At 43.6% G+C, this 18,168-nt stretch overlaps 1 protein-coding gene across 1 annotated transcript; it reads right to left on the bottom strand.

The window, feature by feature from the left end:
* Positions 1-886: 886 nt before the first annotated feature.
* T265_08818 (hypothetical protein) lies at positions 887-18,037 on the bottom strand (the record flags this gene model as incomplete). Its single annotated transcript, XM_009174730.1, has 3 exons — positions 887-1,030; positions 1,542-1,784; positions 17,972-18,037. 3 exons carry the CDS (start codon positions 18,035-18,037, stop codon positions 887-889), a joined length of 453 nt encoding a protein of 150 aa, XP_009172994.1.
* Between the last annotated feature and the right edge of the window lie 131 nt (positions 18,038-18,168).

The raw sequence follows: 18,168 nt of genomic DNA, 5'->3' as shown, positions 1-18,168 counted from the left end.
TGAACACAAGTTTCATGGCATTCCGTACCTGCGAAATGACAAGTCAATAAACCACAGTTTTTGGGTCAGTGGCGCTCATCTGTAACGAACGGTCTCTTACTGTGTGTGCTTTGCGCTTTCACATGAAACTTTGACCAGTAACCACACGGGCAAACAAGATAGGAGTGGACAGCGCTAAAATATCTGTCTGGATGTCCGCGTAGATGATAGCGAAAAATGAACGAGACGTATTATTTATTTCAGATGGTGGTGATTGCGGGATTTTGTAGAACACATACTCACATGACTCTCGATTGAAGAATCGTCCCCCTGTCCTTGTGCAATCGCCCTGCTGAGTCCACACCAAAAGGGCGAGCACTGGACTCGACTTCCACTCCTAACAGAGCTCATCAGCAGCGCATATCCAATGGCCCTACCGGGATTTGAGCCCAGACTTCTGACATGCGAGGCGAGCGTGTTATCGCCACCAGACCAGCGCATGCTGGCTTTATTCGAGTTTTTACGCTTGAACAGGTGAACATGTTCACGCTTGAGTGATGTGAGCAGAACGCCCGAACGACAACCCAGTAACATATTTCGGTTGTGTCGATCGATTGACGAAAGCTTATCAGCGGCCACTACACGTTTTCTCCTATTTAGGACTAATCTAGTAGGCGCAGTTCCCCTTATTCGATCCCGAAGTGGGAGGTACGTGATGTAAAGCAGTCTGTTATGAACTAAGACGGTTTTCAGCTAAGTTGGAAGAACTGGCCGTTCATGATGTTGAAACATTGAATCAGAGATTCAGTCCGACCGATTAAAGAAATGCTGAGCTTAACAATCAGCAATATCACTTACTGGTTTCAGAAATGTGTGTAACTTGATGGACTTTGGAGAGCTTCTGTCGCTAAGCTCCAAAACCATCATTGCCAAGTGGACGATGAATGCGCTCCACGGGTACGCTTGTCCGGTTTGAGGTTGGAGGCACTCGAAACTCCGGTAACCAAATACCGTAAATTGGCTGCATTTTAAGCATCCATGGTGATGATTTCTAAAAAACCAACATGTAAACAAACTCCATGTTTAACAGGAATCACCATCAGTCATCATTTCAAAAGTGTCCTGCAACCTACGCTCTCATCTCATTTCAAAGTAATACATTTGAGAAATAATACAAGCGTTTTCGTGATACTTACATACAAAAACCTACTACAAACATCCTAACTGAAATTCCAAACGTATTCCTGGTGGTTCTCTTCAATAAAGCGTCGTTGGAAATCTGCGTCTGATTCAACAAGATCATTGTGATTTCAGTGAGAGTTCTTAGGACCCCAGTTGACTCAACAGCTAATAGCATACTCACAAAGACACTTATAAGGAGGTAGTTAAAGGACGGTCACAAATCACGTTGGAACGACTAAAGGTTTGGAGCATCTTCTGACCCCACTAAACTGGGATCACAGTCCCCACAAAACTATTCCTTCGGATTCCAAGCTGTCAGTAGCCATAGCTTGAGGAGAACCTGTACAAACGAGAGATCGCTGGTTCGCCTTCTAAATCACCATCTTCTGCAAATGTTTCTTCCACTGCCCCTCTGATGCTGCAGCCCGAAGGTGCTGTGCCACAGGAGATACGGGCAAAACATCCATCTCTCCCTCTAAGGTCCGTTCTTCTGAGCACACCACCTTATCCAGAGGCGCGAAAGCCCACCATGACTCGTCGTCATCGTATTCTAGACCGGATGCTGCAAGGAAGCGCAAGGCACAGTCCCCAAGTACATCATCCCTCGGCTCCATCTCGTCGTCCTATTCTGACTCAGCGAAAAAGAACATAGTCTCTCAAGCAGGGACGACGCGAATGCCCTCGAGTTCTGTATCCTCCTTGCCGAACAGAAAAGAGGAAGCACGTTGGATTCTCCGTGAACGTTCCAATTGTGACTCAAACGAGTGAGAGCATCGGTCTGACCGATCACAATGAACGGTGAATGGCCATCAAGAATGACTTCAAATCAGTTGCATACGTCCGTCTGGGTGCCGTGCGAAGCCGTATGGGAAATATCTTTAACCTTGATGCTCCCAACGAAATTAACGTGATTCAATTACACATCAGAAGATAAACCAGGGCGCTAAACCGATGACCCGACCGGATAAGTCTTCATAACCGTTCACTTGCGACCGATTTTCCTTCAACCAATGGGAAGAATTTCCAGCAATCTTATGAGTAGTGCATGAAGTCCACACATGTATTGGGATTCATAGGACTTTCAGGATTGTACGGATTAGTAAACTAAGCTTTTGACGTTCAAAAGGGTCTATCAGTTTATGACTAGATGTTTCCGGTTCTCGAAGTGTCTCCACGGGAGTTGGCCATTAGTGGAGTTCACCAGGTGTATTGAACGTCTGTTGCAGCGCAGTCATTTCTTTTGACTTTACTTAACTTCCCCAACTACTCAATCCGTTATTTTTGGTCAAACTTGTTCGCAATTTAGCCCAGAGGCGGCCAGTACACCAGTTAATGTTAAACTAGTGGATTCGAAGAATCTGTAATTGGCGGAGGGATGCCAAGTCAGACTTCCTTCACTAATTTTACCATAAAGTAACGACTAATTTTTGGACACCATTTTTTTAACCTTTTTGGGACAGAACTCATGTACCTTGTCGTCATTAGTGTTCGCAGGTGTTGATCAGAATCGGTTATCTGACTTGCATGTTTGTCACCTACACCTACCCTCCTGGTCCGGTTTAACCTTAATAGTGTGCTCAAAGGTTATTGCGGCGGGAAATTGAATTCGTAGAAATGAGCGAAACAACTAACGAGCATACAACGATCGTGTTGACGACTACTTGTAGGCAACTGATGTGCTCTAGGCCGTGCGTTCGCTCAAAACGCACAACTGTCTCATTGGTTATTTAACTCAGCTGCACCTTTCTTGCTTTACTTAGCGGTAGTTGGTTCATACGACAGGATTGGTGGGCCTTCCAGATGTCCCGTAAAGTCACTGCCCACGAACAGCGAGCGAAGAATCCCCTTCTTCAACTACCTTCCAAAATGGCAGATCAGCACATGACAAAGTAGCCGGTGCACGTTCGTAAAACCAGCTTTCAGAATTTAGGGCAACGTGACCGAACTATTGAGGGCGTTACTGCTGCATTAGTTTCCCGAGAGATGGGCTACTGAAGAAGCCTTCTTTAACTATTTAGGTGGATAGTGTGTCTATCAAATTTATCCCCAGTTGCACCTTGAGTATCAGTGATAAAAGAACCCGGAGTTTGCTGATGTCTTGTACGCGAAGAGGACTGTACAGATTGCCGCTTTGAATACCCAGGTCCAAGTACGCAGGTTAACTTCATTTCTCATCCACAAGGCCTTCAAGATTTGCAAAAGACCTTATCCTACTACACTGTTGCGATACTTTCAATTTCGCCAGAGTGAAGATTTATCCTCTAAAAGTTGCTTGCGTAAGGGAGAATTTCGACTTACTGAAAGTGATCGTCAGTCCAACCAGCCGTGCATGGAAAGTGACTAAACCATGAACGACTTGTTGCTCGTCTGTATTTTCGCCGATTGAGACTATATCAATGGCGTATGTTCGAGCTCAGTGAGACTACATAATACCTCTCCAGTGTCCAGCGCATCAACCAGGAAATCACAAAGATCGATAACACCGGCGATAAAAGACACCATTGTTTCACACTGGAGGCGAGACGAAACTCAACGGCATCTCACTTCTGAAACTGAACTCGATCCTTTGTTGGCAAGTAGCAAGTTCTGAGTAGAATAATGAGTTTCAACAAGTCCCTAGTGACTCGTAGTGGACAAAATCAAACATAACACGAAAGTAAAGTAAATGGGCTGGAATTCTGCACGATGTTACAGACATTTACGTAGGACCCTAGTGACAGTGGACAAAATCAAACATAACACGAAAGTAAAGTAAATGGGCTGGAATTCTGCACGATGTTACAGACATTTACGTAGGATGGACACTGGTGCCTTAACAGCGGACCTGCGATCACCCAACGTAACCAAAAGATTCAAAGGATGGCGTATGTAGCCGGCTGTCACTTATGTTGCCATGCCGTCAGAGAATTCGGTTTGGACCTCTTTCAGCCCAAATAGAATGAAGTTGATAGTCCTGAGCGGTTGACTTTGCCATCTTATATCAGATGGAGTTACCTTCTCGCTAGAACAAGGGTACTGTCCAGTTCTCTAGTGCTACCATTTTAGGCCGACTATTTTCTATAACCGATACCTGTCGAGATGCTATCAGGATGGTCGATTCGAATGCCATGTTACCAAGTATCGCACACATTGGTGCGGACATCTCAGTGGATAGGCATTGTGCTGATGGTCGAAGCTCGCTTGTTGGTCACTGCTGCATGAGGCAAATCTGAGACTGCATCGTTTCCAGAGAGCGCCATAGCATTGTGTGAAGTGAATAACTGGCCAACTCCGACAGGTAACAAGGGTATATGATAGCAGTAAGGCTCCTAGTATGTCTTGCTTTTTGTTTGTCACCTTAATCAATCATATGTGATAAGCGAGACAGCAGGAAAATTGTTGATAGTGGAGGAACAGAGACGCCGTCATTTTTTTGGAATTCGGAAGTGATTTTATGCGCCAAATCAGTCGGAAATCGTCCAAGTTTTGGTATAAAAACCGGGTTTGGTCGAACTTCGTATACAGAGAACCAGTCAGATTATAACGCTTTACACTCGTTTTCGCCGTTTCGCTTTATTGGAAACAAGGATGACAGGACATATAAGTCGGAAGCTACTCGACAGCAAGTCCGTTGGGGACGTTTTCTGCGATGCAATGAACGGCTTTGCTCAGTTCGTAAGACCCACTGCCACCCATACGAAGCGTCTTTGGGAGGATTTTGAATGAACCAGTTGCTTAGATGTTAGAATTCTCCGATAGACGAAAAAAACTACTGCTTTTAGTAAGCCTATTTCGAACAGTGCCATTTCAACCGCATTTGTCTGCACGCCGGTGCAGTGTTTCCTATACAGCTTTCGGCCGCTACACCTTCTTCCTAGCATGTCCGTGGACTGTGTTGTATTCGCTCTGCGCTGAGTCAGTTGGCGTGTGGTGACTGTGTTCTGCCTTCCTATATGTAAGAAGGTTTGGAGCGTGTGAAATCACCTAGTATCGTTCCGACGCATTCATGACAGGAGCTGACTTGTTTTCAGTCAAGGTTGAGAGAGAGATAGGATTCTGTGGCGTGACTCGTGTTTTTGTGAAACAAACGAGTCGCGTGATCTAGTGAACGAAGATGTACCTTAACCACTTCAGCGAAGCTGGTTAGAGGAATAAGGTAACAAGAGAGTAAACGGTACAGATCATCAAGATTCAACAGGTGACTGCTTGTGACGACGGGTGAGAAAAGCTAGCTTAACGATGGCAGCATCAGCTAGCGGTCTGTTTGCCTAGAATTCATCTCCTGAGTGACGCGGGCCATCAGACGCTCCTTTGCAAGCATTTGGGGCTAAGCTGTCCTGTTGTACCAACTTTAATAAGCAGTTACGGGCCACCAGTTGGGCATGCTGATCGCTGCTGCTCACTCTCTGGTCTTATTCCCAAGGTTTTACACCAGGTACAAGGTATTCAGTTGTGCGCAGCTGAGCGCAGACGGGATGTAGCACTACCCATTATTCATCGAGTAATCATCGAGTAATCCATGCTACCAACATTGTTACACTTTTTCATACAAATAATGTCGATTTCTTCGTTTCAAAATATAATAATCAACGTCATCATCATGATTGCCATCATCGTCCTTATTATAATTGTCAGCATTATCATTACCAAGTGTTGGTGTTTATGGGATTTTGTAGAATACATACTACTCACATGACCCTCGTTTGCACAATCGTCCTTCTATCCTGGCGCAAACATTCTGGTATCAGCAACCAGCAACCTAAAACAAAATGTGTCCAGAAGGTTTCAAGCGTCTTGACTGGAAAACTCTGACTGGAGATCCAGTCGATCTATACAACCAAGGCATGTTACTGGGTTGTAGTTCGAGTTCAACTCACACCAGCCAAGCGCGAACATGTCCACTTGTTAAGACATTAAAATTCCGGTGAGTCTAGTGTGCGCTAGTGTGGTAGTGGTAACATGCTCTCCTCGCATATCAGACGTGCGGAGTTCAAACCATTGACTGGCGCTTGACCACCATACGTTAGTTTGCATATTCATAGCGCACCGGCAAGTTGTGTTTGCGTGCTTCTCGTCGGCTCCCGTCCGCTGGACCAAAAAAGTAACTTTTGTGCTAACCAGCTAGAATCAAATAAGAGCCGAAAGTGAAAATAAATCTGAGGTAGCTACCCACCCCATGATTGTAGCAAAAACCGTAATAATGCAGAGAGTGATGATGCTGCTCAGCTTCCGTAGAACTGATTCACATTGTCAAATAGTTGCATGCTCGGACATGTTTCGTTTTTTCAAAACATCGCTAAAATTGGGGCACACCCACAGAAGACTGCGGCATAGTGGAAGAATGTAGAAAATGTTAGATATGAGCTGGTTTTGTGCGACACATCTTGGATATCCAACGGGATAGCAGGGTTCATTGTCAGCGTATAGGTTTTCTCCGAGGCATCACTTTGCCGATTCGGTAAACAGCGGGTGATGTTGATATTAGAGAGTGAATGAATATTGAGGAACTATGTCATGATCATGAAAGGTTATGCAGTGAACTCATGCCCGTCTTGATGATCACAACCGTCCTAATATTGTACCTCTGCACGGACCCGTTCCTTTTGTGTGTAATCCCACTAGAATACCATATGTTCGGCAAAGTTCGGGACTTGAGGTTTAACATTTTGCTTTATCTCAGTGTGTAGCCGGTCCTAGCACTGTTGTATTCTAATGGAGCAGTCCCGCTTCCCAAGGAAATATCCTAGGGGAGGAGGAGAAAACGGTTCCCCTAGGGAGTGTATGCAGAAGTGATCATCATTCTGAGTTTTTTATTGAGGATATTGGTTATGTGCGGCTGTTTTCAACATTATCCTTACACTGCTACCAGAAAACGAAAGGAGCGGAGCACGACAAACAACATTCAAACGGGCAATTTTGTGACATGTTTTACCGCTGCCAGTTTGCGAGAGGACTCAAGTGGTTAGAGCATGAATCTACTGACCGGGTGGTATGTGGTTCGAACCCGACCTCTGACTCTCGTTTGCCGCTGTCTAGGCTTGGGCGACTTGGTAGTACCCAAGCTCTCGTTCAACCTTCGGATTACATGGCAGCTAGGCACCGGAAGGATGTTACAGCTGAACAATTATTATTTATACTGTCAGTTTGCTAGACTTCTTTCACCTTCACTCATTCTTCACCAGTCGGTTATCCAAGGATAGCTCATCAGGCGTTACTATGCCTTACTTGCTCACACAACCCAGTGCACCTTTTGTCTCAGCCGAATGACAGTCGATATGACGATAATCTCTTCAGCGGTCGTACGGATTCAGCGATAAAAAAGCAAATGAAACTGCCATTAGCGAATCACTTTTAGCTAGGACGGTATATCACGACGCCCTGTTCACTAAATAATTTATTGTGTTTGGGCAGACAGACAGTGTAGCGTCGCAACGCCATGATTGAAGTTAGTGTAACGGCAGTGCTGGAAATTAGAGGGGCAATGATTCAAAGATTTTAGGAACCAACCCATTCGAATAATGGATCCACTGAGTTACACAAACACCTTTAATCGTATGCGGGCCAAAATAACTGTCGATAACTAGCTAGCATAGACTCATTTGCAAACAAGTTTGGTTTTGCTAGGGACTCACCTGGGACCCAGCTGAATCTCCCGTTTGTGATGTTTCCAGGCAACTGAATGTGCTGCACCAGGCTGCCTAATGTTTCAGTCGCTACGGTATTCGAGATATCGCGATACATGTATATATTTGTAATGCACTATTCATAAGATTGCTGGAAATCCGTCGACAGCCCACGACCGGTTTTGCCCTTTTTGGGGCTCAATAGGTAGGCGCAGTCCCCGGGTTCCCGTCAACCTTATGTCCTACTTGAAACAAATTGCACGAAATCAGTTTGTAAATGAGTGTGTATTCGCTAATTTCGTGCAATTTGATTTCAAGTAGAACATAAGGTTGACGGAAATCCGGTGACTGCGCCTACCTGATGAGCCCCAAAAGGATAAAACCGGTCGTGGACTGTCGGCGGATTTTCAGCAACCGTGTGAGTAGTGCATTACAAATATATAGCCGTCGATAACAGTTATTGTGGTTTACGTGGTTGTTCTTGATACCATCACATAACCAGCGAGTACAGCTGACTACTGTCAAAGTACGGATTTTGTCAGTGCACCGATTAACTTAATCGATGAACACAAAATTACACATATCAAAAGCGAAATTCAGAGTTACTAACACTATAGAGTGAAAATACATAGGGGCAAGGTGCGTCCGTTGGAGCACTCCTAAACATACGGGGAGTGGCGTATGAATCCATCAAAATTTTGCGACGTGATTCTTTGGTAAGCCCTTCCAGTCTCACAAAATACATTCAAACGAAACAACACTCGAGATGATAATGAACTAACTCTGTTCATTAGGCCGTTTCATTTGAAGCCCCATGTTTTATTCCCTGATCTATGAAGTGGACTCGCAACATCAATGGAACCTCTACTCAAGCTGTTAGGAAAATTACCCAAAAAGTGGTGATCAGACAGACTGACGTAGAAGCTAACTCTAGATTGGTGTGTTGCGATATGATGGGAATAGGGTGCTGGGTGGTAAAGATTTTAGCAACAGCGCGAATCAGTAGAAAAGCAAATCAGTGGTATGTGTAAGCTGGTGGTCAAGCTAATTACGCTTTCTGATTATCGGCTGCTGCAGTTTTTTAGAGGCTGAACTGTTGGTAAAGCATGCCTCGTTTGATTAGGACTAAAACGTGAACCCTTGACTTCTTATACGCAAAACCTTTATATGTAAAACCAATTTCTTAAATGCAGCTACTCCGAAGGACAAGTAGAGAAGCAAGAACGTCAAAAATACCACTTTTTGTCCGACCAAGGCATCTAAAACGTAGACGTCACTGGGGACTCTTCAAAAACAAAATAATTTGAAATACACGTTGGATAACCCATTAGTGCCATACCGAGTCGGAGTTGCATATCCATGTGTCTACTTATCGAGGTCAATTCTGACTTAAACAACTTGCGCGGTTTCCGATACTGTGAGGACAACTGCAAGCAATGCGACAGCTTAAGGGGCGCCTGATGAGGACCACACTAAATTCTACTATCCTGGTTCGAGTCATTCTGGGACATAAACTGAGTGCGGGAGAATAATCATGGTAATCGCCAAGTACGATAATGTTTGTAAGACATAAAAAGATGGACGGGAACGAAGTGGCTACTTATGTTCAAGAGGGGTTACTCATGAGTAAATAACGAATTTCGTGTTTCCCAGCTTAAATACGCGTCGACAGAGAAGGATACCAACAGTCATCGAAAACGGACGATCTTGCAATCTTGAAACAGATTCCGTACAACAAAGCATATCCGGTGGGTATGATTGTGCTCACTAAAATACTGCCCAAACTAGGACTTTCGTGCCTCGACTGGGCTTAAAGGGAGTGCTCACTTGAGCATATAACAGTTATACCCCCTTTCTTGAGAACAATGCGGGCTTCAAACGCACCTATGAACTTAGAGGTCCGTTTTACTAACTTAATGTGTCGAAAACTCGCACTTCGTAGATAGCACCCGAACCGGATTCGCCGATCAACGATAATCAAACCATTGAACGCCTTCACACAGTTTGACAGAGACAGTTGATTGCGCGGAACCAACCGTGGTGCTGTATGCAAGCAATTGGTGCCGATTCAGAACCACCGCATAGGATTAGAGGGAAAACGTGCAGAAGCCTGTTTTTCGGGATTCCAGTCAGTCTAGATTTGGTGGCGTACCTTTAAGCACCGGTATCAGTAATCGCTTTAGCATCAATCGTCAGCTTCAGCGTACTGCAGCAGAAGCCATCCGCTGAAATTCCGTCCAGGTGGCTATACATAAATTAGCGGTGCTCAACTTTCATCAGGTTAATAATACTGTAAAGTAGCAATTGGGAAATCGAACACACTTACCTAGCATCAAAGGAGTTAGTTTTAGCTGGTGGGGCAGTGAGTACCATGGTGACACATAACAACGGTTTTTCTTAGGCTCGTGCAGTCGCATTTCTATCGTTAAAACACTCACTATTTCTGTATGATGCATTCCAAATGGCACAAGCTTCGGCCTATCGCAGTTTGCTGTCGATAGGTTGACGCCTTGTGCTTAACTTGTGGGTTTACCGGACCTCAATCAAGTCTATTCTTATGCATTCGTACAGCTTTTCAACTGACTAATACCACTGAAGACTTAAAATATAGGCCCATTTCAATTTCTGTTCACATTTCTAAATCAGCGTGATTCGATTTAAAGACCGATATGGTCGGCCGATTTCTGCTTTTGTGAAATTGAGTTACTGAAGACGACGGATTTTCGCTACAATCCATGGGAATCGTGAGATCAAGGTAACACCAGTCCGGTCTCGCTCAATGAAGCGAGCGCTATTCTGCCGCTTTCGAGTTCCTTTTAAAAATAGTGATTCGTCTTCCAGGCCTGTCCTTGCTATTTTAATCCGGAAGACTCTTCGTACTCCGGGTTCCAAGTTTTAGAAAGGTCTTTATTTCATCTACATTTGGCATCATTTATGGAGAGACTGATGGGGCTGGAGACAGTATCTTAATTTTAGTATTCATCCCTAACCTTTGGCGTCATGGTCTAACCTAGAGACATTCGGGGATGACCTAGTCCGAAGGTGCATGAAGCAATGAGTGGAAGGCCTAGTATCAAAGTACGCAGCAGGTTGTATTTCGCCTAAAACTGGGATCTCCATCTCAGAAAACTCTTCGACCTTTGTGGACAATGCATCAGTGGTCACCGTCAATCGTTGGGCGATAAAAGTGCGCATGCCTAAGGCAGACGTTTTCTAAGCCGTCTTTCCTCGAATGCAAACAGGACATTCCGTAAACATAAAGATGCTGGTCACCCAGGGCAAACACGTTACCGTTTTTAGTACTGGGTTGCACAAAACAGTACGAATTCCTTCAACCCCCGACAGCCTTGTAATGCGAAATTTCGTATTTCACTGCTCCTCACTAGACCATTTTCCGTTGTTCTTCCTTGGAATGTTGTATTTGGCAGAAGTAGGTTCCAGAAAGGGTAAACGACAGGACCATTATAATATTGAAGTCGGACCACCAAATTTAGGTAGCATCTTTAAACTGGGGTATTTGTACTAGGCTTTTTTTATTCGACAATGAAACTCAAATAAGCCTGGACGACCGAATTTTTTTAATCCCATTCAGTACTCATCTAATCAGGGGACCGTTTTGGCTGATCTATGGATTGTGCTGGGTTGTTCAACAATTCGTGGTTTCCATTTCTCTACGTGTATTTAGATAACTGAAAGATTCCAATCGTGCCCATTTTTCTTTCACTGAACTCTCCAAACCAGCAAATCACGTCTTGAACCGCACAGATCAAAACGTGAATGTTTCAACATGAAATTTCTCATTTGTCTTCAAATGAACAAAATTGAATAACAGGGAAATACGTTAGTTTCAGTAATTGTACGCACTGGACAACCAAGTTTAAAATCTGCTCCACAACAAATCCTAAACAACCTGAAAGATTCAGCCAGTTAGTAACCCGACTAACGCGCAGTTTGTTGTGCTCCCCACGGAGCATTCGAAAAAATAGACTGCGATATTAATAAAAGCTACTTTATTCTATGGGGATGAACCATAATGCAACTCTCGAGGAATTTTTGCTGTGGTTTATTCTACACTCGCCCCATATTTCGTTGTTTATTGTAAGACCTGTATATGTGATTATGAAAAATTTTTCCAACCATGGAATTCACTACGACATTACTAGCACGAGCGTACAGTTATTCTCCTCAGGTATTTCCAAATTCATTTCGATACTGACAGATGATTTCACTCTTGAGCAGATGAACATGCACTCACGTGACCTATTATTTGCCATGCGCATGCAGAATATTGCACAAAATCTATTGGATAACAAACAAAGCCTAACTTGATTGTATGACAGTTTTGGAAGCGACATCACCGTCTGAGTGCGGATCGATATGTCACTGCTCTGGAAGGCTTGGTGAGTCTTGCTGAACAGTTTAACTACCGCAGATACCAACTTGCAATAATAGTAGCAGTAATAATTCCAAACATATGCCACACCCCACAAATTTAATCTATTTCAGGAACATATCCCTCTAATTTGACAACTGTGTACTGAAGTGTTAGGTTGTCAATTTGGCTCTTATCTGAGTGCGCAACAAGTGCGTTTATTTTGCCCACCCATTACATCTAGGTTGAACTCCTGTCATCCGATTATAAAGTGGAGTCAGGCATTGGATCTTGATGTCTAAAGGCGGGTGAGAGGAGGTAAGATGAAAACTATCGTTAAATAGATCCGAGGAAAACCTTGATACAAAATGACTTTGGAACGGCATTTTGGAAGCTAAATATTCTACTATCCACGTCAGTCGATCGGACAACGTTGAACTAGCCAGTGTGTGGCTTTTTGGCGAAAACCAACGAGAAAATGTCCCAAGAAAAAGAGTAAATAGTCCTTATGGTGCAGTAAAGCGTCACTGCATAACGGTTGCTATCTACCAACTACGACTCTGGAGTGACCAATTTTAGCTACGACCCTCCATATTCCGTTGAAAATAGAATGGATGAGTCCCTCCCTAGCAATAATAGCAGTTGTCATCTTCATGTCTGTTTGTCATAGAATTAGCTATACAACAACTATCTAACTATTTCCCGATTACTTATCCAGGGTATTACACCAGGGTATTTGATGTAACTGAAAGGCACTTGATAGAAAATTTAACGTCCTTCACGTCCGAGTTGAGATGGAAAGAGCAAGTTGGCCGTATTTAACTAACTTATTGTAAAGTTTATGACAGCACACAAATTAGTTTTCTGTAGTAGAGATGGCCAAAAAATGGTCAGTGGCTTAGTATTTTTTCGAAAGTGTAGCCTTTTTTGGGCGAAAATCTCCCTCAGAATGCCTAATTTCTGACTGGTTCCCTCAGGTGGTGTCGTTGCAAGCTAGAAATTCCGGCTGGTCTAGGACTCCTCGTGATGGTTCACATGCCCGTTGATCAGAAAAGTACATTAGATCTAATCTTACCCAAACGGAAAGCACATGTTTGCAGAATAGTTACGCGTTTGTTAGACACGTTGGCTGTTATCGCAACTCCCAGCTGGCTTCAACAGAACCCTGTCGAAATCGTCTTATTTGGGAGGGAGATGGTCCTTCTACGAAGACGTTCACTGGTCACTGAATTTCTCTCCAGACTTGCCAAGAAGCTGGGAGATTTACCTGCTTGGCATATAACTGATTAGTAATGCGTAAATGGACCCAACATATCCTACTTGGGATTGATAGAGATTTACTAAGAAGATCGATGCTCCTTTTCCGATTCTTTCGCCTCGTTTATTAGGTCCACCTACCCAAACTGTATTCCTGCGATACTCACGCTTATCGTTTTGCAGCTATTTACTTTGTTTTGTGGAATGAGATCAGTTAGGAGTGCAATTTTATGTTGATTTCACATAGTAAGACAAACGATGTTGGAAAACCTAAGAGTCTTACCTGATTGTTCCCGATTTCTACCCAGTAACGGTAGATGAAATACTGGTTTACTAGTATTCAGTGAGATCGCCAGAACCGTGGTATAAGCAGTCGCATAATACACAGTGTTCACCAGGTTTAGACTCTGGAGTATAATACTTAATTCAAAAACATTTACGGTGAGATTGTCCAACTTCACCCTTACTTCCAGGCTAGCCCGGTTTCCCAGATATTTTGGGGATTTTTCAACCCGATGAAAAATTTAATGGGTTATTGTGATTTACCACAAATAATTCTATTCTCCTGCAACTCCTCAACGAGGGCCAAAAAGTAGAGGTTGTGAATCCTCCTCAGTTTCATGTAATCTTGCCATTACAAATGAAGGGAAGAAAGCCATTTGCTGCAGTCATTTGTTAGCAAACAGGGACTATGCAGTTACAAGTCACTAGACATTAGAAAGTAAACATCTCACATACGCCTAGTCTTTAAAAACTGAACAGTTTAACGCCTCCTCTTGAAATGTCCCAGCACAACTGCGTAACGTTCAGGGGGAATGGCTACCGTTGATGATGGAATGTACTAACAGCCGATGGCCAGCGTCTGATTTTACAGGTATTTGAATCACCAATGAGGATTGGTGGCATTATTGCGCTTACTATTGTGAGTGGTTATGCACTTAGTACGAATAAATTATCACAGTGGCTAGTCAGTGATTTGGACGAAGTCAGAAGCAGCATGATTAGTGGCCTATCACGCAATCCTGACGGATAGAGTGCGCGTTTTGGACACGTTTTTTAGAGTAGCGATTATCACTACTTCCAGCAACTATGTACCGATGAAGAGCACTTCGACTTATCTCTCACTTTGAACTGTGCCAGACATACCAGTGTTTCACGAACTTTATCAAAAGCTAGTAAGCGGCGGCTCTCACATGCCCTCGCTGCCCCCTTGTTGGACGTTTCTTTTGGGCTGCGATCCACTTATTGTTAACATGAAATTGATGAGTGATTTCATAAGCCACACAACAAACAGCAATTCCAAACTGTTTGGACAAACACAGTAGCCGAATAAAATTGGCCGCGCGTGCTGAGGGTGAACACAGAATTATGGGTTTCCTGAATTGTAGGTTGCCCTGATAACGCGAATCATGAATTCCCGGTGGGGAGTCGCAAGAAACTTATGCATTCCAACAGGTCCCTGGATTATTAATGCTCACATCCGCACTACCTCAAAAGCGCACTCATCCAACCCTTGGGACTCACGTCAAGAAGCTGTGTGTCCATAAATGAAAATAAACTGAGACGACCCAATAGAGCGTTACATTAAAATAGATATCCGAAAGGTCTCATTGACCAATAAATGGTGAAAACTGTACCTGAGACTGCAACACAGGCAGACAAAAACCCAGTGGCCATTGTACGAATAATCTGAATAGATGGTGTTTGCGAAGACAACCGGAATAACTTCAGAATCATCATATGAGAAAGTTCTTCCGGTTCGATAACACCCCACAACGGTACGTCGTAAGAGCTGATGACATTGTCCAACCCAGGCACTGCACAAACTGCGCTTACGAAACTCCCTGTGCTGAATGTCCGGCTGAATACTTAGACCAGAATGGCAAACGACTCCAGGTATAAACCACTCAACACAATCGACATGCGAGATTGCTTCCACGGAATCCAGTTGAATTTTAAAGAGCTCCAACGCATGCAATACACCCGAGTCATACAACCGAATCGACGTCACCAGTACACGTAACTGGGATTTAGGTTACACGTTGAAACGAACGTACGACGCAGCACCAGAAGCTAGCTGCCTCAAGCGCTTTCACGGTTTGGATTTACTGGATTACATCTGGCTTAGATGAATCAAATATTCTGTTAGGCACGAGTGCCGGGAACCAAGTAGGAAGCTGAACAATGAAGCAACTCAACGGACACAACAGCAGATCAAGCAAGTTCCCAACCAAAGCACACAAAGTGACACCCTTGAGGAGCTAACTCACACACAGCTACTGATCGCAGCTCATCCTGCGAACACGCCGATCAAAGGACATCATGATGAACCCACATAATGCTGTGCTTGGCCCGCATCCATTTGATTGCAGAAAACCTTGAAGAAGGTGATCCACCGCGCCCGAAATTTCGGACTAAAACATCTTATTGCGAAACAGTCTTTTGTCTCCAAACGTTCCCTAAATGAGTTTCCGCTCCACATATATGTGAGCTCTCAGCATGCATGACACTGATCTCAAAACACGCAACTAATTCACCACTTGCATAATTCATCGTCGTGTCCAGTGGTTCGGGCATGTGACCCTTTTGTGGCTGTGTCATGTGAATCTGTGCGGCCTGCAGACTAGCCCAAATTACTAGATAGATAGTATGCCTATAAAGGCGACCTCCTCGAAGTCGTAACTCTTCGATCGGGAACCAGTGAGAGTTGTGCATTGATACAGTGGTTCCTAATCTTCTTCTCATAGCCAAATCATTTTGTAAAATCTCAAGTTTCAGGTAGAATGCCGAATCCGCGGTGAAATCGTCGCTTTAGTTAACTCATTAGTCCGTTATTTTACACTATGATGGGTTTTCTTCTCTAGTGTTGTATAGCAGAATCAGATTGGACTGTTGATGTTCCTTTCAGCTAAGGTGCGCCTTATCAGTGTTTATAATATATAAAACATACCGGTAACTACTCCATTTTTATTTCACAACATCACATTTCATCAATTAAAGATGTGGGGTGGTTGGGCCTGCGCAAATGGTACACTTGGGATTTCGGCTTACTTTGTAGTCTGCACGGGTCAGGGACAATATAGCACTGTAGAATCTGCTTAATCAAACACATCACAAAGAACCACTAGTCAGTTTGGTGCAGCTATTTTTCTCGACTGTTAGGCCATTCTATCTGTGTTCAAGTCATAAACCAGTCTTCGGCTTGTTTTCCATGATGATACTGGGCTCATCCCGACATAATTTCCCTAAGACCCTAGCGCTTGAACTAGTATCTACCGTTATCTGGTTACTGTGACCCTAGGAAATCTTCTCCGTGAAAGCCTGACACAAGATACGACAGCTTCACTTACAATTGAACTGAGCTAAAATCGCCAGCGCTGAGGTAGATCAGGATTTGTGGTCGGGACGAAGCTGAGCAGTTGAGTAGGCTAGAATAATAATACTTTACCGCCTAATAAATTCGCCTCTTCCCACCGGAAAAGGGCTGTCCTATCTAGTTCTACTGAACTGGATCAGTGCCGGTCTGTATGAAATATAATTGACAAAAGACAACATATCTAGGTCTCAGGAACCTAGTTTCTAGAGTGAACAATTTTCATCCATTGTTGTTGCATCTTTGCTGCTGCTGCGCGTCTGAACATAGAAATACGCAGCGACGTTTCAGTACATTCCGCTGAATGCATCAGTCTTTCAGTTTCCCGTTGAGGGTTGCAGTGAGTGGAAGGCATCTTGTGGTCAAGTGGAACTAAGAAAATTTCGTTACAGTAGTTGTGCTTGTGCTCAAATATCAACGTTCATACTGTTGAACGACCTTTCAATAAAGCCATCCTCAGACGACAGCGTAAAATTGTGTTCACGGTTTAACTTTCGGAAATCCAGCCTCAAACCTTGGTAGGTCGTGTATGAAATTTGATTCAAGGCAGTTGTTGGCCGACATAAACAGCCGCTTTACTACTGTTGACTTCATCGAGTCTCACAACAGACCTTGCAATAGTGCTGGAATATGGAAGTAACGAAGAATCAGAATCAGAATGATAGCCATTATTGTATCACAGAAGAACGATGAAGTGCTCTGATACGGATCGACTGACAGGTATCAAGTTTGTGATTTCAACCGAAATATCACTTTATGAAAACAAACCTCGTTTGAGGCAGAGATTCTGTGATACAGATCCTTGTGAGAGATTAGTCCTTGAGGAGAGATAATACTACTTCAAACGTTATGTCTAGAGGTGGAAACATTTAAAATGAGGTGAGAACGCTTTCCTACAACAATCAAAATCTGTGCTAAGCTGTTCTGCCTCAAATTACGCATGTGACTCTGCTCACCACTCTTTATTACAGTGAGCTTGGTGTGTCAAGGTAATCTTTACAGTATCTCCACGCTTTTCATGACTTGCCGAACAACAGCCAAACTCGCCGGGTAAACTATAAACCAAGTAGGGCATTTCGGTTGAGAGGACACAAGTTAACTGGACACTCCTCGTGAACCTGCTTTGCTGATCAGAACACAATTTTGATCAGCAAGACGAACAACAGAGGGAAAGTAGAAAGTTAATACCCACATTTCCGTACTCACAATTTGTAGGGCAGCAAAATGCTTTAATGTTTGTCCTTGTTGATCCACAGAGTAAACCTGCCGCATTTGATTATATTTTGAAGTAGCAATCCTAACCTTGAGTAACGTTCAACAGACAAGTAGATGGTTCCAGAACGACGGTGTTGACGGAATAACCTTGTATTTCACTTCTCTATTTTTATTTAGTACTTGAGTTA

This window comes from Opisthorchis viverrini, assembly GCF_000715545.1.
Source record: "Opisthorchis viverrini unplaced genomic scaffold opera_v5_236, whole genome shotgun sequence".
Classification (NCBI taxonomy): domain Eukaryota; kingdom Metazoa; phylum Platyhelminthes; class Trematoda; order Opisthorchiida; family Opisthorchiidae; genus Opisthorchis; species Opisthorchis viverrini.
The sequence above is the reverse complement of the archived record's forward strand: the minus strand, read 5'-3'. Positions and strand labels throughout refer to the sequence as shown.